This window comes from Rhipicephalus microplus, chromosome 8, assembly GCF_043290135.1.
Source record: "Rhipicephalus microplus isolate Deutch F79 chromosome 8, USDA_Rmic, whole genome shotgun sequence".
NCBI classification, from domain to species: domain Eukaryota; kingdom Metazoa; phylum Arthropoda; class Arachnida; order Ixodida; family Ixodidae; genus Rhipicephalus; species Rhipicephalus microplus.
In genome coordinates, this window is record NC_134707.1 from 53,520,127 (window position 1) to 53,545,298 (window position 25,172).

General features: G+C 42.6%; 2 protein-coding genes across 11 annotated transcripts in view; one reads left to right on the plus strand and one right to left on the minus strand.

Annotated features, from left to right (window-relative positions):
• The window catches only part of LOC119187166 (uncharacterized), a 395,971-nt gene that overhangs the window by 241,617 nt on the left and 129,182 nt on the right, over window positions 1-25,172 (minus strand). The window lies entirely within an intron of this gene.
• LOC142769035 (snake venom metalloproteinase acutolysin-C-like) overlaps window positions 4,666-25,172 on the plus strand; it is a 40,273-nt gene continuing 19,766 nt past the window's right edge. For 2 of the 5 annotated variants that reach the window (XM_075871830.1, XM_075871832.1), the window contains exons 1-4: window positions 4,666-14,836; window positions 16,806-16,931; window positions 18,003-18,041; window positions 23,214-23,335. In XM_075871830.1, the coding sequence (XP_075727945.1) occupies window positions 16,886-16,931; window positions 18,003-18,041; window positions 23,214-23,335 (207 nt within the window). In that variant the 5' untranslated portion in view covers window positions 4,666-14,836; window positions 16,806-16,885. The other 3 variants (XM_075871833.1, XM_075871831.1, XM_075871834.1) reach the window with 3 other exon arrangements.

A 25,172-nucleotide genomic window follows, 5' to 3' on the forward strand; every position in this document is an offset into this window, starting at 1 on the left:
ATTTCAACTGAATATAAAATAAACATTGCGATGAAAGAAGAGAAATGTATAAATTAAAAACAGCTATACAGCAGCTACAAAGTACAACCGAGAAACACTTTCTTTATTACATAGAAAATTACTATAGCAGTAGCATGCTATCAACAACCGGTGGGATTTTTTTTCTAATCCTATGCTAATGAGCCGTTACAGGAACAGGTCCAACATTTTAGTTTGGTTAGCGGTAACACATCAACACTTTGTCTGTTGAAATGGTTAAGTAGGGAAGGCAGTGTATGACAAAGGCGCTGTTCTCCATAATTTGTACGAGAAAAAGGAATATGCCATGGGGCCTGACGGCGAAATGAATATGTACTTTTGTTTTCTTGTAGATCAGCGAAGGTTAAAAATGAATCTAGCTTTCCTAGCATAGCACTCTTGTAGCATTGTAGAGTTTTCAGTTTCCAAATATCACCAGCTTTTATTATTTTAATTTGCCGAAAAAGCTCTTCCGTATGTTCGGAGAAAGAAACATTCGCAATAGCTCGAACTGCTTTCTTTTGAAGTGTTTCCATCATCTGAATATTTTGTGTTGTGGTGTTTCCCCATATGAATGCGTTTCCCCATATGAGGATACGAGAACTGCAGCCCAGCTATTTTGGCAGTTATCTGGAGAACCGCCACCGGTACACCGGAGTTCAGACATGGGCAGCCAAGGTAAGACACGTTAAGTTTTCCCATTCATTTCGGACGAGTGCACGGAACTATGCACTTGCATGTCATTTACTTTGCCTTCTGCTTGTATTGTTTCTTGCTTTATAATACTTTTTTTTCATTTTATTGTATTTGGTTTTTACCCTGTCATTGCCGACGTAAGGTGGACGGTGCTTAGTCAAGCTGCAATAACTGCAGCTTTTTTGCCGTCTCCTCATTTTCCGCCATTGTATCTGTTTTGGTGGAAATAAAATAAATATAAATAAAAAATAAAAAATAAAAACTTTTATTTTACTGTTTTACGTTAGCGAAACCCACATTCTATCCACGTGAATCGCCATGCTAGGACGCCTAAGGAATCGCCTAAGGTACATCATCAAACGCAAAAACTGGCAGTCGGCGTGAACATGAGGCATGCAGAAAATCCTCACCGCGTGATGACGTCATGCTATAACATAAAGTCCCAGGAACTGCAAAAGCTTCTGATGTCATGATGACGTCACTACAACCTCTCAAAGGTCATCTCGTGAGGCAACGTGATCATACGATACCATCGCTCGGTCGAAGGTGGGCCGATCACAGAGGCAATGCAATACCAACTGAGATGCAGGAACCTAGCAGTGCCCGCGATCTCGGAGGCAGTGCATGAGAACTTTGGGCGCAGAAATTGTTAGGACGTGGGGGATAAGTTCATCGATGGCATCGATGGCAGCCGCCGCAGCCGGGATTTGAACCAGCGGGTCAGGAGCCAAGTACCTTGGCCACTAGACCACCGTGGCGGGGCAACAAGGCGGAGGTAAACTACAGTGCTACCGAAAAAAGAATGCTTAGCCATACTTTGGGCGATTGTCAAGTTTCGCCCATACTTATATGGTCGCACGTTTGCTGTAGTTACAGATCATCATGCCTCATGTTGGTTGTCGTCGTTGAAGGATCCATCAGGTCGCCTTGCTCATTGGGCTCTGCGACTTCAAGAGCAGGACAGACGTGTCGTGTACCGTTCCGGCTGCCAACATGCCGATGCTGATGCGCTCTCGTGATCACCACGATCCACTGAGACTGCCTCTATATCCTATATAGAACACGCGCTGTCAGCTCTTCACATTGACACAATGACCTCTGCACAGCGCGACGATCCATGGATAACTTCGCTTCTGGACCTTTTATCTGAGGTACCAACACTTCCAACCACTCGAACAATGCGACGCCAGGCTTCGCACTTCACCATTCGAGGTGGCCTCTTGTACCGGCGCAATTAGCAGATAGCAGGAAGTGGCTGCTCGTTATTCCCCGAAAGCTGCGCTCTACAGTCTTTGCATCATTTCACTCTAACCCGCTATGCGGTCACGCCAGTGTCTTCAAGACCTACGAGCGTTTAATAAAGCGGTACTACTGGCGTGGGATGTTTACTTTTGTTCGACAGTTTATTCACGGCTGCCAACGAGTGTCAGTGACGGAAACAGCCACCGAATACAGGAGCAGCTCCACTACAGCCACTTGCGTGCCCCGACCGCCCATTTGATCGCGTCGGAATTGACCTTAATGAATCATTGCCATTGGCCACAGCAGGTAACCGGTGGGCTATCGTTGCTGTAGATTACCTGATACAGTACACCGAAACCACTGCTCTTCCTATGGCGACCACTCAGGATGTCGCAGCTTTCATCCTCCGTCGTTTTGTGTTACGTCATAGCCCTCCTCGCGAGCTCCTCAGTGACCGGGGCCGTGTATGTCTATTCGACGTAATTCAAACACTTCTCCGTCAGTGCCATATTGTACACCGGATGAGCACCGCTTACCACCCTCAGACAAATAGCCTGACTGAGCGATTTAATCAGACTCTGGGTGACATGCCCGCGACGCATGTGGCATCTGAACAAACTAACTGAGACCTGGTTCTTTCGTTTGCGACCTACGCGTACAACACTGCTACCCAAGTCACCACCGGCTTTTCCCCAATCTTCCTTCTATACAGACGTCAACCATCGCACACTATTGACACTTTGCTGCCATACGCACCAGATGTATTTGAGTGCACGGCCGTGTCTGAAGCCGCCCGTCACGCCGAAGAATTACGCCACCTAGCAAAGCAGTTTACTACGGCCGACCAGCAACGCCAGAATCGAGCCCGCGATGACGACCACCTCCCTGCCGCAAAGTTCACCCTGGAAGGCTTGTAAGGCTGTATATACCACCCTGTGCACCTGCTTTGTCTACCAAGCTACTTTCAAATTAACGTGGTCCATACCGAGTGGTAGAGTGCACATTGCCCGTCAATTGCGCCATTGAACAGCTTACGCCGCTCAGTGACCATCGTCAGCGTGGACACGACATTGTTCACGTGGACCACTTGAAGGCGTAGTTCAACCCACTCGTTCCCACATGTTAGATCGCCAGGATGACTTCATCTTTCTCGACGGGGGGCAGAGAGAGAGAGAGAATTATTTTAATGGGAAGCTGGAGAGGTTTGGCTGGTTTTTCACTTGACAGGCTACTCCAGTTGACGGGTGAATGAAAAACACACAACACATACAGTTACATACACGCATAACAGTCACATAACACATAAAATTACTTACGCGCACTGCACTAATTACAACGGTTCGTTCAAGCCTGTTGTCCGTAAGAACGTCAGTAGCGCTTTTGTAGAGTCTAACGCACTGGAGGTGTTCTGCCATAGGCCTCGAATATTTTTAACTCGAAATTTGTGTCATGTTGCATTTTTAAGCCCATGTTCAGAGACTGTCTCTCTGATGCGTATTTAGAGAGACAGTCTCTGAAGATGTTATTATGAATGAATGATGACAACACCGGGGAACAACAAGCATCATCGGAGAGAAAGGCACCGCGAGATCGGCGCTAGAGCACAACCATCTTTCGTGTCCTGTGGCTATCTTGAATCTTCCGCCTGCCCGTTAGGTTCGCTCAGTAAACTTTTTAAAAATTCCGGGTAAAGTTCTGCGCTCTAAAGTCTAGTTCTAACGTTTTCAGAAGGTTCTGCTACGTATCGGCGTCATTTTCAGACCACGCTGAAAAAAGTGTTGCAGCGTTTCTTTAAACATAAGTAGGTAGCGGAGTTTCTTAACGCATGTCCAGCCCCAAAAGGAGGCGGCTGGGGTACACTACTGGAACCGGATGAATCGTCAGTTTCAATTAAAAGCAATAATCTAAACGACCTTTTTTTGCGATTTCAGTGAATTTTTTAAGTCATTGCATCAAAAATTATTGGAATCCCTCGTTTCATGCTAAGAAACGTACAGTGTCCTACACGAAGTTCGGTTCCTACTTTGTATTTCATCAAAAGCTCGACTAAAATATGATAATGATATGCTCAAATTTTCACATAATTTTGAAGTATTCACCGGAAAAATTTTCTGTAGAAGTTTGTATATAGCGTTATGGTTAAATATCTGCATGCTCTGTAATCTTGGCTTGGCTTCAACTTAGCAATAGCACGGCACATATGAAAAGGAAAAAAAAGGACAAGACTACACAGACTTCAAGAAAAGTATAGGGGCTAAACTTATAACTGTGTATTTTATGCCCTTCACATCCATCTTATACTGCGTAAAAACACAACTCCTCTTGCACGTGGCCTCACTCCAAAATACGCCATTTGTCTATCCGTCAGTGCAACTGATGGGGAACTCACAGCCAAGTTACCCATATCTGCTATTCCTTCGGCTGCTTTGAGTTCAAGCGTCAGCTAATTCCGAATATGGCCAATAACGATGCAGCTGTAATGATCAGAGGAGCACCCACAACCTTTGCAGTGCGCTGCTAGGACTCCTTTCGCTGAAAGTTTATTTTCGTTGTAGTCGTGTTCCTGTAGTCTATCATTAAGGCGGAGAAGCTGTGATCACGCATATGCCCACTATTTCCCACAACTTGAAGAAAGTAGCCCAGCTTACTAACGTAGGCGTAATGTCTTCCCCCCCCCCCCCTCCAATCAAAAAAAAAACTAGCGGAGCTTTGAAAGTTGACCTGCCCAATTAGAGTCACTCACCTATATACGTGATAAGAGACAGCAGGTGACATACGTAGATTGTCAGTGCTGCATTGTTCACTGTTTAAAAGTTTTTATTATCGTGCGGGAAGTACTTTATAGGACATATGATGCGGCGTCCTAACACTAGACTACGGGAAGACGACTACAATGCAAGGAATAAACTTTCAGCGGGAGGATTCCAAGCAGCGCACTGCAAACATTGTGAGCGCTTCCCTGATCTGTACAACTGCATCTTTATTGGCCGGTCTCGGAATCAACTAACAAGTCAAGCTTAAGAGCCCGAAGCTATAGCAGATATGGGTAACTTATGTGTGAGTTCGCCGTCAATTGCACTGACGTATAAAGTAATGGCATATCTTGGAATAGGGAGCAAGGTGAGTTTTTTTTTTTTTTTCACGCATGTGTAAGATGGATGTGAAGGACACGAAATAAACAGTTGGAAGTTTAGCGTCTACGTTTCCTGACGTCTGTGTTGTCTTTTCCCATTTTTGTTTCCTTTTAATATGTGTCGCGCTATAATACAAGCTAAGTTCAAGGATAACCAACCCGTCAGAGCCACAACACATTTGATGCTATATAAATTGACAGCCTGAAACTCCTCGAAGTGAGCTTTCTCACCTCCCTCACTTAGAAGTACTCGCCCTCTTTCGTTTCTCCTTCACACCTTCATTCTCTTCTCTTTCTTTTTTCTGGATCTCCTGGCACCTTTGTACACTCAAGTAAGCACTTTCGTTGATAGCTGCTGCGTCAAAACAAAAATTCAGAAGAGCGGGAAATGAATTCTCGTGCATATATGCTGGTTACGATAACATTTTTTTTTTCTTTTAAGGAGTACTGTGAACAATACATAGAATAAATCCACTCATGGTTGGATAAACTTTAGTTGATTGAAATCTTGTCCTGAGCAATGTCAATTTGAATTTTTATCCACTCTCAATCATCAATCGTTAGCAACCATGCCGGTTAGCTCAGGGTGCACAAAAGACTACTAATACTGTGCTTTCAAGACAAAAGACAGCTCGCACAATATATCGTTACGTGCCAATTACCGTGTATCAGTCGCAAAGCCCAAATGAAGCTCACGCAAGATTGTTTGTTCGTTTTTTTCTTCAAAAATAATGACACGTACTCAATCTGGGGGATAGGCAAAGAATGAGTAGTTTGAAATTGTGAAAGGTTTTTCGAAAATGATAGGAGATTTTAAAGAAATGAAATGATAATGACACGTAGTACATTAAATTAGGACTACAACATCCACTTCACCTTAGTGTTTAATTGATTGATTGATTTGTTGGATTTAACGTCCAAAAACCATCACATGATTATGAGAGACGCCGTAGTGGAGGGTTCCGGAAATTTCGACCACCTGGGGTTCTTTAACGTGCCCCAAAATCTGAGCACACGGGCCTACAGCATTTCCGCCTCCATCGGAAATGCAGCCGCCGCAGCCGAGGTTCAATCCCGCGACCTACGGGTCAGCAGCCGAGTACCTTAGCCACTCGACAACCACGGCGGGGCTCAACTTATTTCTAAACGCCTTTCAGGGTATATACCAATACGCACTGTTAACGACAGTGAAAACCACGCAACAATATCATCGAAATAATGCAAGCTTATTGTATACCGCTTATCGAATTTCATAAGAGCAATTCACAGTATTCCACTGCAGCGATTACACACTGTCGGAAACAATTTTAAAGCGAACACAGTATTTATGTTTAGTAAACAATTATTTGTAGTATAACAATGCCAACGCTGCCTCTTGACTTGTAACAAAAAAACTTACCTTAATCATTTAGTGATACCAGCACTTTCACGCTTGCCAAGTGCGTTTAGCGGTTCTAGACTTTGTTAAGTAAATTGGGGTTGCCTCTTATATTGCTCACTACTCTACGCCAGACGAAGTTTCTGGAACGAAGGCTACCACCGCAAAAAGGGGATAAACTGCATAGCTTCACAAGTATTTACCTTCGTATAGACAACGGCAGAGCACAATAAGTGGAAAGGACGATACGAATACAAGGCTGGACTTGAAAAACATTAAATTCCGTTTCTTTTGTTTTAGTATCGTCTTTTCTGCCATTTTCTTTGTGATGCACTATAATGATCAGGGATATAGTTCGCGAGATGATTTTAGCGGCATCTTTCATAAGGTGGTTTCGGGACGTTAAACCCCACATATCAATCCGATCGATTTTAGCGACAGGTTCGTTGTGGAGGCTGCAGACACAAGATACACAAGTGCACCAGTTGTGTTCATACAATGTGTACGACGTACTGCAAAATGTTTCCTTGTGCCTTTAATACACATCGACAGAGTTGATAAGTGGTAATGGTGACTGATAAATGGTGAAGCCTGAAAGGCTATAGGGTAGTGGCAGTGTGTTGGCATATCGTAGCAATTTGCGTGCTACGATTACGGTCTCTCACTGGTTAATGTGGGTTTGTGCTCATTACATGGCAGTTAATGTTCACTTGTGCCGGCTTGATCGACTACATACACTGCATCCCTATTAAAAATTAGTCTATCGTCGAGTACCTCAATACGTCAATATGGTGAAATATTTTTCATCAGACCAGTGGATAATTGCACGCATAAAAAGCGCAATTATTACGACTTAAGCTGTCTCCTCACTCCTAAGCACATCAAAGTCCTGGCTGAGTTTACTTGACAACCGTTAATAAGCGAAGAATTGGCGAATGTTCACCATCTGCACGCATGATTCATATTCTTTGGGCCAAGTGAGAAGCCTACCATTTCTATCTTTTTATGTGCTCAATTCTCACCTTTCGGTGCCTTTGCTGCATACTCAAACGGACGTACATGTAAATGTTTTTCACTTGCTCGGCTGGAAACACAACACACCCTATGCCACCACTGCAGTATCCGTCCTTATCGAGAAGCACATTTCATTATTTTAGTGGATTGCGGTGAAGGGATATGGACAAATTTTAACTAGGAGTGTTGTTGAATTCTGAATCCTTTTCCTTGCGGAATTTGGTCGCGTTTGACTTTCTGCTCTCGCACCACTGCTTTGGCACCAAACCAGTACTACTGCCTCTTAGTCTAGAACAAGAATAATCTTTTTTTTCAGTACACCGGTATGAAAGTATTTTGAAAGAACTACAGCACTCAACGGTCACATCATGGCAATGTGTCCTGAGTGACCACTCTTCTTCAGTGTAACGTTGGAGCTACAGAAGCGTATTCACCACTAAATGTACTAGCAATGCCCCAGATCTGTTTTGATCACTTTTTCCTAAACATCAGTGATGCTGCACAGCGCTAAAACATTATAAATATTCCTGTGTAAGTTTCCCTATCTCTGCTTTTTTGCTTTTCAAAATACTTAGCAGCTGCAGCTCTCAAAAATGCACAACAATAATGGCCAAGGCACGTGTTTGCTTTCAGCTGAGTGGAATCGCTTGAGGTTCTTTCAGCTGTGTAGAATCGCTTGAGACAATAGTTTACACATGGAAGCATGATGAGCAACTTAAGGTCACCATGTAATGACTTGTTATTTCAATAAAACGTAGTTGGAATAAATGTTAGCAGTTGTGAACCACGCATTTGTAGCAGAAAGCTACAAAACACACAACACTTCTTGTTATCAGAAAAAACTAGCTCAGATAAATGTGTTCCGTTCCAAAGATGAACGTTTGTGAGTCTTGTTGGCTCCCACATAAAATATTCGTCAGTAGTTTTAATAATAGTGCCAGGTATTGTTAATATAGCGAGTGCTAACGCAGTGTCACCCATTCTTTTCTACTATTTATCACACAGACCTATGGACGCTGCATTTTAGTTGCTATTCCCACCTATTGTATTCTTTTGCCCTGCAGGACGAAGGCAGTGCACCTTTTTTCTGACAAACTGTTGAGCCGGTACGCAAATTTTGCTTTAGCAAAAGCAGCGTAGCAAAGCACATGTTGTAGTCCCCAGTAATGTACGCTCTGGGATTGTTTACGTCAAGTTACATGTGTAACCGTTGTACGACAACCTTTGCTCTTTGAAAGTCCGTGGCAAACGTGACAAAAAAGTACTCTTCATTCATGACATGACACATGGGATACTCCTGGTCACTTATGTTTAACATATCTCTCAGGTGTCCATAAGTTCTAGGCGCTACCAAAAGTCTACTGATGTTGCCAGTTTCCAAAACAGCAACAAAGTCCGCTAATAAACTGTATAGCGGCAGCCCGCCTGAACAAAAGCCATGATTTCTACCACCGCGAAAGCAATGAAACATTCTTAGCTTAGCTTATAAGGTGCTCTGTGCCAACAAAACATTTCTAAATGCGAGGCATTTATTAGCGAACTTCAGTGACTTCAAGCGTATCTATCTATCTATCTATCTATCTATCTATCTATCTATCTATCTATCTATCTGTCTGTCTGTCTGTCTGTCTGTCTGTCTATCTATCTGTTTATCTATCTATCTATCTATCTATCTATCTATCTATCTATCTATCTATCTATCTATCTATCTGTCTATCTATTTATCCGCTTACTTTTTGTGTTCTCTGTGGTCACCCCCTAAACTTGGCGTGAACCAAAATTAGCATGGGAGGGTAAGATGGTTTGACGAATATGACGCGCTCGTCAAGACATGAATCATGTCACAATCCCGTCGCGTACATCGTCAAATACTTTCCGCCAGACAGTGGCATATACCCACGGGTGTGTATGTGCCGCTGGTATGCGGCTATGTGCCACATGGGATTGACACTTAGTATCTACCCAAGAACGACGAGAACGCACATGGGCAATTTTAACACGTGAGCGTTAAGCAGTACCTGACATCCGTAGCGTCATCCCAAAGGAGGCTTACAATAAATGTCTAGGTTCCAGCTGGAATCGAAACAAATAATTCTGCGAGGTAATGAAGCATTCCATCACAGAGCTACGCGAGGTCTCAGAGCTACTTTTTAAATAGGCGCTAATCTTCGTGAAACGTCAATAGTGGTTGCAGTGCTGCCTACCCAATTTTATAAACATTAGATTTGTACTCCTTTGATACATCTTTAACGTCGGGTTAATGTGAATTGTGGTTAGGTGCCATGCACTAAAGTTGATTTATGTAGCAGTGTTCAGGACCAGGATCTTCGCGAGCATGCATCAGCGCTTCATATCAGCTTCTGTTGTTAGAAATACGCATGTTCCAGTTAGCATTGTTGCGCAAATGAAAACAGCTGGTTATGTCAGCATTTGCAACTTTTAAACATATGTCTGTGCGTTCAACACTTGTACATATATTTAGCGTCATTTCATGACGTGTCGCACAATAAAAAAATGCAACACGGTCAACTTCCCTCCACATGCTTCGCATAACGTCGATTCCCAGGTACGTGGGGTCTGCCGAATTTTTCACAGCAAGTCTTTGCATAAGGACCTGACGCACTGTGTGTGCGCTCGTACTAGGCGTGCGCTGTAATTTTATGAAGCGAAAGAATGTTTGTTGAATCTGTTATATAACGTATCCAGCATTTAAAGCTGATCGCGACACTGTAGCAAAGGTCAGCTTGCGGTAGGACATCGGGGTGTTCCGAATATAAGCCATGACATGTATATATTAGATGGCGTGCATTTCCTCCCATTGCCGATGATAGAGCGGTGTGCCACGAGTTTCGCGTCGAGAAAACCACCAGTGTAAGGGCCATTACAGCCCGAAGCCTCTAAAAAACGACTTCTGCCGTTATTGTACGGTTATGAAGGAGCTTATATATTGTATTAGAAGAAATATATTTATATTGAAAGAAAAACTAATGACATGTTCGGTGTCGATTAATAATTTGAGGTGGAACAGCATTGAGTTGAAGATAATGACTAGGATGCCAGTGTGCCTGCTTGTCTACAGCACCATTTTCAAGGTACACAGCATATATTTGCGTTCAGGATAGCCAGACGCAAGTAGCTGTTTTGTTAACTTCAAAGGGTTACTGCAGCTGATTGATACTTCCTTTGGTCTCTTCAAGTTTTAATTGACCCTATTCTCTACGCTTGGTGGACTTCTTATTAGTCGCAAATAAGTACTCATCTGTTTTTTTGTCTTGAAGCTCTCCAGGTGTGTGTTTATTGACAAATGAAAGAAGCTCCCGAAAAATCTTTTTATGCGTTTACCAGTTGGTAAATGTGCTTGTGTGGATACGTGGTTGCCATTACGTTGCACAATGAATTATATGCATCACTGATGTGCATGGAGAGTTGACGAAATAATAGTTGCGTTTTTGCCCAGAACATTACCTATTCTTGCGATTATTATTCATTTGCTTACAAAATTTCCTTTTTACATAAATGACCTGTTTTTTGCAGAAATGTGAGGAAGGATACTATAGGTAAAACGACTAAAGAAGCACAATCAATAAATTATGAAGTACCACATCATCTGAGAATTTTTTTTCATCGAAAGTTGTCTTTTTCTCCCTTTTATTGTCACATTGGGTGGCTCCTAAGTTCACGTGTTTTTCACCGATAATAAATGAACCCGTTTCCATCTTTTGTGAAGCCTCATTGACATTTAAATCTTTCATAAACATGTCTAAATGGATTTTTTTTGCTACATGGTGCCAAATTACGCCACCCTGTGATTAAAATGTACGTTCATTTGCGTGCACTTAGCCAAATACTAGTGATTATGGCATTTTCCCCTTTATGAATTGTAGCATGTTTCCCGGGAATCAAACTGACAACTTCCAGCTTATTTTTATTTATTTACTCTCATATCTACAGCGCCATTCAGGCCTTACAGTGGGAGGGGGGAGGGTGTCTGTAGGCAGACTAATCAATTCAGAAACTGTTTTTGAAAAAAGAGTGATTTTAAAACGATTAGAACTCCAGCTGCAATCTCTAACGTTGAGTTCATGATCTATTCAATCTGATATATAATGAGGCTGAGCGATATACTGATTGCGGTCTATTCTGATTATATTGTAAAACAGCATCAAGTGCAACATGTGCCTTCATTTTTTTTCTTTAAGCGCATATTTTAATATTTCCTTTGTAGCAGTATTGCTAAGGTTTCTTTCATAGCAACCGATAACGTACTTTGTAGCTATGCTCTGAACTTTCTCAAGGTTGTCACAATCGGCATTCGTGGAAGGGTCCCAAATATTTTCCCATAATCTAAATCAGTCTGACGTAGCTCTTGCAGAGAAGATCGCGGAAGAACTTTCAGCGCAACCAGAGCCCACTGAGCTACTAAGAATGGGGAACAGGTGGGTCTCGAACTTAAATCAACTGTGTTTCTAAGGGTAAAAATCAACCTCCTTCAGGATAAGTCAAGTTAGTTTCGGGAGTGGCCAAAACGGTGTTGAACATAATGGGTGTTCGCAATGGGTACGGCAGCTCGTCCTTTTCTCACCAATTTAGTGCCATCAGAGTCCTTCAATACAAAAGCATTGAAGGACTCTGGTGCCATGAAACCAGTGGGAAAAGACCTTCAGGGGTGAGACGGAGCAGATTTGACGAATTCTCGACTGCTTCTGCACCCTGGAGGGCTCTTGTTAGGCCGCCTTTGGGTGAAAATTGTGTGTGACGCCTAACCCTACCCGTGCCCAGATCGTGGACTATGACAGCTCTATAATGCCCCAAACTTTGTCATGCGAAACTTCTGTGACGGACACCACGTTGACGCCGACTTTGCCTCGTAAACTGCAGGCCAGTGAATTTTTCTTTTTCTGACATTGGACAAGATCCTGGAGGCCTTATTCGAGAAGCTAACTCAAGTATGCAAGGCCGACGCGCAAGTCATCACAAAAATCGAACATCTTCTGCATGTGGATGGCCCACCTATGTAGGAGTGGAAAAATTTTCACCAGACTTTGAGAAAACCAGCATGAGCTTTTCAATAAAATGGACAATGAGAGAAAGACGCTGTTGACATAGATAGTTTTAGAAGCAGAGGTTGATGTTCACCAGATTATTGTAGCGAAGATGAGAGTGCAATGTGAGATTGAAGATGCGTGAGAAGCACAGCAAGCTCCCTTAAAATAAATAAAAGAACACATTAGAACAGGAGTGGAAACAAGAGTACTTTCCCCGTATACAGCACAACCATCAAGCTAATGCTTATTCAACAGTGATCTTGACGAACAGAAGCTAGATGACTCGACATTATAGCGCTAGAAACAGGAAAACATTAGGAAAAAAGGAGTGTTTCCATTTCAGCGAATACGGTTCGAATGATCAACATCAATGAGCAACCGCAACTTCAAAAAGCATCTTCCACGCCGTTAGAGAACTCTTCAACACGCTGTACCCTTGGACGGTAAAGATCTGTACACTCCAAAAGCAGGAGGTGGCCCCATGGAGACGGCGGCTTGTCCTTTTCTCTACACTCGGGTCTTTTTTTTTTTTTTCCCCAAGCAAAGTAATTACTTTGTGGTGTCGGCAAGCTCAGCTTTAACTGGCACCGAACTGTGACACCAGCACTCTGTCGTGGCGTTTGGTATCATCAGATGTCAAGCCTGACGGATGTCACAATATGAGCCTCATATGCCAAGTGATGATTTCTCATTAACCATAACTTAACAATTAGCATTCATAAGTGCCTTAATACAAGTGAGAGAAGAACCCCGTGTAGTTCTCCTGTCTTATGCACACCGCCAATTCGGGTACGAAGAGTGGCATTGGAAGGTTATTATAAGAAGTCAATAAAGCATCTAAATTGGCAATAAAACGTCAAATCAGAACAGGAGAAAGCATGGTTGCTGAAACAATACTTCCGTATTCAGTACTGATTTTTTATTCTGTGACAGAAGTGTCTGCTCTGCAACAGACATTCGCTACTGTGAAAACACACATCGGGACGCTCGTGTCTACAAAGGTCTGTGCAAACAAAAATTAAAAAACGAACAAGGAACGCCGGGAGTGAGATTCGCAGCTCAAACAAGTCACGCAAGATGACCTTTGCAGCGTAGTCCACGCGCATACACTCGCCATTAAGTGAGGGGTCTTTTTTGAAGCACTTTAATCCGTTCTTCGAGTGCTTCCTAGGTCCCACCCGAAGTTCGTTGTCGCCGAACAGGAAAAAAGTTCTACCAACAAATCGCATGAAGTGTCGCTGTACCATGACAAGCAGTGAAAGAACCATCTCCAGAAAGTTCAAAGTATATAATAACTAATTTTCTCGTACCAGCCCTAAAATAACGTGTGAAGACTCCACGCTCCTCTTGCCATCTTGGGAGTGGTAGCTGTATGTCTGCGACGTGTTTTTTGCTCATGTAATGAACAACACCCTCATACTGTGTTTGAATAAGCACTATTTTTCAGAGTATATAAATAAAACACGCTTCGCTAATCTGCGCGCATGCGTCGATGTATGCGCCGGAGATTGTCATTAAAACATTGTGACACTGTTTCTAAAATAAATGTCTTGCATTCTCAAGCCAATGGTACGGTAATGCCATCGCGTCTTTTTCTAATTCCGCCCGTGAGTAGTGGTGAGTCGGATACGCTGGTTTAAAATTAATGCCCGTAGTTTATAAAATGACTCTAGCAAGAAATTTTGCTCTTATCCACTAGCGAGCGATTTGTCCATGTCAATACAGATATTTCCCATACCTGCTGTTTGTTGACTCGACTGCTTAATTGAGAAAACTTAAAATCTGGCTGTTCAATCACTAAGAATAAATCCTAAAAATAAAAAGAAATATTGATGTTTTGGGCATTGCTATACTGCACTTGCCTACGCCGCAGCCGTAAGCTGGGCTTCTGCATAGAAAAAAAAAAGACCCTCCAGTTTTTTTCCTCTCCTTCGGAGCACTTTTTCGTCGGTCATTTAAAAGCTGGCGTAGATATTGAAACCACTGGTGAGCCTTTGTTCGAGAATATAGATCAAGACGTGCCATCTGAATAACAAAGTCAGCAACAACTCTCGCAGATTTCGAAGATGATGCTCTTTACGAAGTGCACGCAAACGCCACTAGCATCAATACTGGAGAAGTGATCGCACATTATAGAGAGTGTCACAGATAGGAAACACACGACTGGACTACAAAAAATAAGGATATATCGAGAAGCCCACTTTGCCAACATTGTCGGGAGGCATATTTCAGCTGTTTGCCTCGTTGTGAAATACCTACAAATGAGTGGTCCGCAGGAAACCGTATGAACGCTCTCACTCGCAATATATGGTGAGTATTGGCCTAGTTTAGGCTTCATGTCATGCACATAGACAGTATTATCAATAGGAAGCTTTGAAGGATGGGAGGCGCCTGAAGCTATGAAAAGATTTTGAACAAGAAATTTTGCTGGAATAAAATAAGAGTCCGTTTCTTTGTCGAGCCAACGACGTTGTGTTCTTCGTCGATTCATGATGCTTCAATAAAGCGAGCTTACCTCAGGAAATGTCTGCTTCGGGTATCTCAACAGTTTTATCTTATTAACCCTATTGTGAAGATGTCATTTGGACCGGCTACAATACGTAACCTAAAATGTGAAGTGAAACAAGAAACTTGTCATTGAGCTGGATTCTTTGCAGCGCCACTGGTCGCTATTCACCATAAACGTAGAGTATGGCCTTATAAATATCCCGTATCCGTAAAAATCTCGTTGAATGACGTATGGTAGCATTAGAAATAATTAGGCTTATTCTGAAATTTCATCTATTTTACAAAACATTTGAAACTACCTAATGTATGAATACGTTTATAAACTAAAGCTAGGGTCAAGACACAAATATTAACAATACAGCTAGAAGAAGTAGAACTTGTTATAGCTGTACTGGAACAGCGAAACAGCTATAAAACGTAGAACAGCTCGCTATAGGGTTAAAATAAAGACTCTTCATCAGCAGCTGCGATTCGAACCCGAACCTTTCAAGGGGTAAGCGCGCACTCCACTTCTTCACTGCTTCAGTGAAGCCGCGTGGCACTCTAAAAAAACGACGACAAATTGCAGACTACCGACTCCAGCGCCACTAGTGGCTTGACCCTGTTTGGGCTTTATTTTTCGACGCTCGTTCTGAGCACTCCGGCTTTTAGTACACTATAGTGTTGTGCATATACGCTCTCGGGCTTGTATCACAGATGCGAAGCAGCAGCGTACACGAGCCGTGTACTCAGTCACACCATAGGCGCCGCTGACGATGACGATAGGGAACAAGCTCGGACCAGACCATTCAAGAAAACACATTCTGCCATCACGGCACAGCACACGAAAGATACCCACTAAATGTCATGACGATGACGATGATGCATTTCGTACGACTGGAAACAATCAACAACTGCCAGGGAAACGTGCACAAAACTCGTATTTGCCAACTTCAGGCGAGATCCCATACCACAATAAAGTAATAATGAGAGCATAACTAAATTCACAACTGAACACAACATACCATTTATGACCAACAACATTTTATGCAACTGTGCACCGCTTTGTCACTCATTGACATGCGTGAGTGGTCTATGTCACGGGTGATTTACGGTAGCACCGAGCGACCCCACTGCTTCGCTCACTCATCATATTCCGTGATTTTTTTAGATGTCGCGAGTGCCACCACGAGACTCTCCTCCCCATATTTAGATGAGCCGATATCATCGCCTGCTCACGCTGGAAGACCTAGGTTTAAAGATTCAACTATGCCTCTGTCTCGAGTTTCATTCATGTGGCTTCTTTACCCAGCATCAGCTTTAGAAGCGGATTTCAGTCAGTGTTTATTGCTTCAAATGGTAGAGCTGTGGTCGTTCTATTTTTCATTTTGAGATACGTGATTCATTCTTGAATACAACACAAATGCGAATAATAATACACATCTTGAGAGAGGAATTGCAATGAAGATACAGAATATTGAACAGTTTGTAAGAGGAGTGAATTCTCGAAACTGCGTAGCGAAAATTGTGGCAGGTTGGTTACTTCACAACTTTGCTCCTGATAAGTGCCATAGGGAAAATGCTAATAGCAAATCTGCCGAATAATACCTTTTTTTTCCTGAAATTTCTGCCTTCCTACTGCTGTTGCCTGTGAAGCCAGTAGAACCAGGATGCTTGATTCAGTTTGTAAATTTCAACGCTCTTACACGCTGTGTTGTTATGTAATCAATGTTGTCTTTATTATTATTCTTATCTATTCAGTAATGCCACATTTTAATCATTTGCTACTCAGCTCGGTTGAACGCACGAAATACACTCGAATCGCCAAACTGCTGGCCGAGTAGGTAATGCGCATTTGGGAAGTCTATTAGCATGACCAAAGCATTCCTAGCAGTTCTTCGATGGAGCAGCATTTTCGGTAAGTACAACATGTCCTTTCCTTATAATTTGGTAATTGTTCATTGCCTTTTATTTTTGCGTCAATTTTTTTTCGTTTGTCACCTACACTCTCATGCACGTCCGGATTTGCCAGAATTAAATATTTTCGCTGCCATGTTTGTCTGACAGCACTAGTGTTTTTGGCATTAGGGTTTGTTAGTCCTCCCTAATATTGTGTATATCCGAGAAAGAACAAGCTGCAAAACTTCGCTCATTTTCAGCCAGAACGAGACCTACCTGCCAGGGTAGGTCTCGTTCAAGTAGACTTGATGCTTTAGGACAGTATGCGATACTTTACTGGTCAGTGTAGGTCAGCTCCCAGCTCCCAAAGAAAGATACTGTGCTACTTGACGTCAACAGGAAAGAGAGGAGCTTTGTACTTGCCGCCATGGCTGCTATCAGTGCTACTAATACTCCAAGCTTTAACTGCACAGATATACTCGATCGAGTGGACGGGGCGATGACCGCTGCAGTGGCTCACATCTTAGAGCATGGGGCGTGCACTTCGCATTCGGTTTCGCTTATTCGGTGCACGCTGGTTGCATATCTTTTCGTCCACTTGATTTTTTTTCACATTTCCTTGATATACAATACAAATAACAACCCCAATAGTTCAGTTGGCAATATCCTTTGTTAGTTTACAGTAATATTGTTCTTAAAAAAACCACGCCCAGAGAACCATGGACTTGTTTCCTTCGGAATTCTCGTTGTGAATTTTGCAAACAAAAAATGCATTCGTGCCGAATGAAGAAAAAGACAGAAGTTGTTCATCTCTTCTTTCAGGCAGCTGAACTGCTTTCCTTCAAAAGTAAAAATCCGCAAATTCATGCATATAAAGTACGTTCCTTCATGCATAAAGACGTAGCAGTGAAGAAGCAACGCGAGTATGATTTTTCAATGGCTATTACACAACTAAATCATATAGACGAACTTATTGTGGAACTAGGCGTTAGACCCTTTCGCCAGATATTAGTAAAAAGTATTTATTGCTCATATTTGCGAGTTTGTAATCTCAAACGCTCCTGGTAGATAACGATCTCATGTTTTCCAGCATTCTGTTCGGCAAGTTCCAAAGTGGGCCCCAATGACGGTGAGTAATTTGAAATGGCCCATGATGCACCACAACAATCATATATATATATATATATATATATATATATATATATATATATATATATATATATATATATATATATATATATATATATATATATATATATATATATATATAGTTTTGATTTGAACGGTTCAGCAATTGAATAAAGCCAACACCGATGGCGCCAGCGTAAGAAAATATCATGACGTCAATAATACACGAATCTCTATTGCGTAAGCACACTTGGGGACTAGAACATACGTGTCTAGAGATAATCGTGAAGCTAACTGGAGAGACATATGCACCAGATTCATTGTACAGCTTTCGCATACTTGTACGCGCGAGTTTTGCACTACGGTGACTCTCTTTTCTTTCTTTTCATCTTAATGAACATTCGTCCATGTGGCTAATTATTGTGAACAGTGTTTTAGCTATAGCTGTAGTTGTTGCTATGTGTAAAGTTTGCCTAGCAGCAAACGAAATTTGGGGTTTCCTGCAGTTCTAAAAGGCGCAGCTCAATGATATTTTCCAAGTCATTAGGACATTATATGGTGACATCACGACATGGTGACGTCATCCCGTGACATCGCCACTGTGTCAAAGGTGGGCCCATTTCACAGGTAGTGGCAACAAAAAAGGTTAAGCCCACATACTTGAAAATGCCCCTAATAATGGAGGGCCCAGACATTTGAAAATGCCTCTAATAATGGAGACATTGCAAAGCCATGTTACTTGTAAAAATCTTTCGGAGGGGTGCGCGGGATATTCAACACGGTGACTTGGACGAAAAGTAAGACAGCTTTCACTTTCAAATCGACGGAGGGAGAATGCATAAGAGACTCTGCCAGTTGTTAGAGGCATGGTTACTTTACCGGAATGGTTGCTACAGTCTAGCAGCCCGCGTCTGCAATACATCTAGCAGAAGAATAGTGAGCGACACCAAATAAAGAGAGTGAGAAAAAAGACAGGGCCCAAGAAAAGTAAGAAGTAGGAAAGTGCAAGTATTGTAATCCGTTGAAATAATTTTGAATTTGCTTACATTGAAACACACCTGTATTATGGATAGTAAAACTAAGAAACTGCCAAGCATATTGCTACGTGCCAGTGCATGGAGCTGAAGACGACAAAGCAGATAGACTGGCGCGAGCTAATCTGTGTGGCTGGCGCTGCTCGCCTAACCGGCTGTAAATACATCGGTGACTACCCCTCTGAGTCAGTCTCCTTCCCGTAACAATATTGTGAACTTTTTATCTAGTGCAGAGAAGTGGTTTAATGATTGCAGGCTATGTGCCACCGGTTGGCCGGAGCCCTCAAATATGTTATTGTACAGACTGTCGAGAAAAATTACGTGGCAATAATGATGAAAACAGTATATTTCTCGCTTAATCTTTCGGACCAATCAACAGTGCTATATGCATTTGGCAGGGTCAGAGTGGCAAGAAAATCACGTACTGACCCATTGAAGTAGAAGTTAATCATTTTTTGCACCGGCAGTTTGACCTCCACCAGTACCCACAATGAAAGCGGATTTTCAAGCGCAACAACAAAGCACATCGTGCCATAATAGCTCTGAATTGCAGCCGGAAATGACGTGCATCAGCGCTCATCGGCGGCTTGCCTTGCGCGGTAAAGAGCAGCTGACATGCCGACTCAAAACACGTGCCACTAAACATTTCACATATTGGCAGCTGTGGCCGACTCACGAAGCAGACCGTGCACGGCCTTCTCGGAACCGCAGCCGGAATAATTTCAAGCATCGTCGGCTTTTTAAATTGTAATGTCAATCGCAAAAGTTCGCGGGACCTACAGCGCCTGGTGTAGCGCTGGAAAACTACACTGCTGAGCCAGCTGCCCACTCACGGCGTAGTCTTGAGGATATCGGCCAAGAGCCCTGCGGTTAGCACAGCCAACGCATCGTTCTTAAAAATGATCACGAAGGCCCATGCCGATTGTCTCGATACCACGCCATGTAAAGGCAGGGGCGCAGCATTACAGTTTCGCGTTCCAAATACCGCACACTTCAGCAGCCGACAGTACAATCTTCGTAATAGGTGCGCGAACTTGCAATGCTCTCTTTTATTATGTCTTCGCTTGGTATTGTTGAGATAAACAATCCTGAACAAAGTGTGTCAGCGCGTGTCGCCACCAAAAAAAAAAAAAGCGCTCCCCACAGCGACTCACCAGACGCGATAATCAGCTCTTCGTGGACAGATGAAGTGCTGTCAATATAGAAATGTCCTACGATGCGGGCCTGCACCACCTTGTTGCAGTAACGCTGACGTACACTGCAACAAAATCCTGACATTGCACTAAAGAAACTAAGTCCATAGAAGAAAAATAGGCAAAGCAACGTAGCAAAGTGGCTCACGAATAAAAAGGAAGGGACGCATAGGCACTCGTCACTGATCAGGTCTAGTGGCACTCTTTTCTGCCACCTCAGCGTTCACGGTATCAGCCACCAGGGATAAAGAAAGAAAGAGGATTATTTTAATGAAGAGCTGGAGAGGTTTTCCTCGTTTTTCGCCTGACAGGATACTTCGGCTGCCGGGTGATGACTATGATGTACTCAAGTTACATCGACGGGTGGAAGTATCTCTCTTTCGGACCCATTTTTCAAGCAGCATTTGATGGGTGCGTTTACAATCAGCCTAGGGGTGTTTTATATAAGCGTGACACATCCGACCCGCACCCCCTATACAAGAAAATACATATACGCCTTGGAGAGCCAGATTTAATTCGCCTTCTCGCTAGGCTGTGTTCTGGCGCTACCATCGGGATCTCGAAAACTGCACTGCTGGGTGCCTTCAGAAGGTATCCATGCGAGATCTTCGGTAAGGAGCGCTAGCGTGGAAGTGGCCATACTTGTGGTGTCACGGGTGAGCATCGTTTTCGGACCACGACTGGGTTCTCTTAAGCACTTGTTATTTTGATATTTTTAAAGAATACGGGTTATTGAGATGCGGCGCTTCCAAACATGAGTCTGTCAAAGGCCGGATCTTCGACAAACCAGGGCTCTGGCGATGCACTCGCTGGTGCCACCAAACGGGCGGAGCTCAGTGAATACCACCTAGAGTGTGGCCTACTGCTTTTTAGGCGAAATGTCCTTGGCGAAAGGCTCTTTAGCAGTGTGCCATAAATTTCAATATACCCGTTTGAGACACGGCTTCTGTGCGTTGGGCAACCCGTCTATCAAGGACCCGCACAGTGTCTGTGGTGTTTGCAATCAATGCAGCGATCATTTGCGATAGATCACAATGCTTCTCTATCTCCCATGGAGTCGATAAAAGGACCTAGCAGGGATGAAGATTTTGGCGCAGTGTTGCCAGGACAAAAGGAATATTTGGGATCATCAACCAAAAAGAGAGAGAGAGAGAGAGAGACGAAGGCACGAAATCTCTTTCGTGAATGTTTGTTCCCGTTGGTCAGCCGGCTTCGCTAATATTAGTGTTCCGCACCTTAACTCGTCAAAATATTTTCGTTCGAAATTTTTGTAGTGGTTCATTATTTATACGGTGCCTGTGGAACTTTAAAGGCAATCATTCTGTTATAGCTTTGAGTAAGATGTTGTATTTGTGTGTGCTAATAAATGTGATCTAAAAGAATTAAGTCAGCAACGTAAGTAACTACAACGTAAAATAGGTGGGCGTATGCGTCTACATCAAAACTGCTGAAAGGAAACAGAGGGCGACACAAGCTTGCGAACAAGGACACTTTAAGAGAGATGAAAAGCGTTTTGTGTTACCTTCCTTCATAGATTTAGCAGTGGCGCAGCGGGTTAAACGGTCATCAAGAGATCATAGGCCCGACTCTCGACAACTGATCGTTCTTGTTTGCGGTTTTTTTTTTCTTTGACGTCTGCTCGCGTTAATTTTGCTGACGTAATACTTTGACAGAAATATGCCATGAAAGTCTTGGTCGACTACCGGATAAAACACTTTCTTGTAAAAAAAGTGCGAAAGCTGGACACAAGAAAAACACACAATAGGAGCTGAGCTCACTATATGGAGACAAGAAAACACATAAGACAACAAAAAACGTACATTGCTCGTTTACAAAACTATGATCAGGGTGCAAAACAACATGGCTTCTACATCGTGTCTAAAGAGCATTAGCTAGCACAACAGTGTCATCTTCGATAATTGAAGTGCATGTCCCTTCTCGATGGCGAAAGCCTCACACATTTCACGTGCCCTACGGTCAGTATAAATCACGTGAAGGCCCTATCAGTGATAAGCGGGGAGCCGCTGGAGAAATAGAAATTCGCTGACAGGCTACCAAATGACGACCAGATCCTACACGCGCACCCTTAAGCCCAAACTCCATAAGCGCGAAAATGCACGCGACAGCGACGAGCGACGCTATGAGCGACGAAACAGGGCGTTCGCGCGACGTGTCGCGTGCTCGTTTTCGCGCGATCGCTCGGTTCTCCAGATTTGGAAACCGTCGCTCATCGCCCGGAAGTGCTGGGCTCAAGCAGCCAATAGCGAAAAACCGGAAAAGACGAAGACTACATAGGTGCACGTGACCCTGCCCGAGTCACGTATGCGCAACAAGAAATAACGCAATGTTTATTACGCATGCGCATATAAAAAATGCTGCAAGGCAATAATAAACACTTTCCGTTCCATTACACAACAATATATCTTATTTTTAAATTGCATACCGCTCACCATGCGGTTTTCTTGGTGCGAGTTGACGGCCTCATGCCAGCAACAGTGGAATTCGCTCGCCGAAGCCGTCGCGTGAATGAGGTTTGCCTGCGCTAGCGACTGATCGCGCGACGCCGATCTACGTCGCGTCGCTCGTCGCTGTCGCGTGCATTTTCGCGCTTATGGAGTTTGGGCTTTACTTTTTAGGAGCGTCCACACGATCTATGAAATTAACAAGCCTGAACGTATTACTTTGTAAACAGCTGCAAAATATTGTCCTCACTCAACAACTTGAGTCCGTATATGCTAGCAAGGAAGTATTCATGGGATGTAATAATAATAATAATAGTAATAATAATAATAATAATAATAATAATAATAATAATAATCTTGTTGCCAGAACTATTTAGGCGAATTTTTTGTCGGAATTAGACATACACTTGCTTCAGAGCAAGAGTCGCTAAGAGCAGTGAGACAATAATTGCGTTCTTAATCCTATTCTTCTCTGTATCAACAGGTGAACACGCACTCTTTAATTTCAAGATAAGCCTTTACGTCATTGTCGATCAGTCACTCACTGCGCGCTTTCACAGTGACCACAAGAAGATCGAGGACCACGTTAAATATCTCATATCAAGGGCAAGTTCACACTGGTTTTTCAGATACTATATTTTCCATAATACATTTTAACATCACAAATCATTATTTCATCGCTTTGAAAGAGAGATTTCACCCTCTGTTTTCTTTAAGCTACGAATTCTTGTTCGCGTGTAACCAGGAAGTAGACAACCAGCCGTGGTATAGCTCTGAAGGTAAAAAACCGCGCTAATGTATATAAGGACGCCGGTTTGCTTCCCTGCTGCAACGGCTGAATTTCAGTGGGAGAGACACGCAAAAAACGGTGGTGTACTCACTTTTGCATGCATGTTGAGGAAATCAACCTGGCCAAAATTTTTACGGATTGCCTTAACAACGAGAAGCGTCATACTCATTTATTACTTCTTCTGGCAAGAAAATTCACGAGAATTTATTACCAGGGGGAGTATATTACCAGGGGGAGTAGATGGTCATCGAGGCATGCGTCGCATTTTTTGTTGTAATGTTTCTCTTGAATATATTAACAACAACAACAACAACAACAACAACAACAATAATAATATTATTATTATTATATTATTATATTATTATTATTATTATTATTATTATTATTATTATTATTATTATTATTATTATTATTATTATTATTATTATTATTATTATTATTATTATTATTATTATTATTATTATTATTATTATTATCTGGCATTGAACGACCGAAAATCACGATATGAATACGAGAAGCGTCGCAGTGGAGGGCTCCGGTCATTTCAACCATCTGGTATTTTTTTAACGTGCACTGATAGTACACGAGCCTCTAGCATTTGATCTTCGTTGAAGTGCAACCGTCGTCGCCGGGCGCGCAGCCGTGACCTTCGGCTCAGCAGCCGCGAGCCCTAACCACTACATCACCACGGTGAAGAATCAGCAGCCACGAGCCCTAACCACTACATCACCACGGTGAAGAATCAGCAGTCGCCAGCCCTAACCACTACATCACCACGCCGAAGAATGCTTACTTTCATCGTACACCTCAAAAAAAGACACGGCATGGCTACACGATGCGTGACATTTTTCATCTGTTCTGTCCTGAACTTCCTAAAACGTTTTGTCACTGCTTTCTTGAGAATGTAATTTTTATACTAAGTATGCGATTATGCTTAGAAGAATGTCAAACATAACCAAATACAAATTATATTTTAATAAAGTATATCTGCTCAAACGCCGCTAGATCTTGGTTAATTAGCCTCTACCACTTAGCATTGGAACTTTAGCATTATAGCTAAATTTCTGATGAGAATATTACTCAGAGTGTGTAGCATCCGTTTGGCTTTAGATAAGCCTTGTCTTCTGCAAAGACTGCAGTTATTTATTACATAGCTGTGTGACATGAGCATCGAAGGAATTCTCGCTCTCCTTGGAAAGCATTTATAAGCTGAAGCTTGCAATATCTATATTTAAACAAGCTTCTAAATACGTAACCGACCCCATTCTTTTTTATATTTAGCTAACAAGAGAGTTTGCCATTTTGAGTAGAGACAACCACTTAAGCGCCCATTTCAAATGAGATACTGAGTGCCTCAATAAGCAGTGGGTGCCCTATTATTATAAGACACCGACTCAATACTCATATATTATTAGCTATTTTTGTCAACATCTACATACATGCAAGAATATATAGAAATCGTACTGAACAACTACGGTACAAAGTTGTTATACAATCTGTAAATTAAAGTAAAAAGTACTCGGAACTTCGATGACCATAGGTCTGTGAACTGCTATTTGAGTTTATGAAGCATATGCGAGCTCCTGTAAATATTCCAGCAAAGTTTTGAGGCAAATGACACCCCTATTGCAACTACACCTATACTGGAGTAGC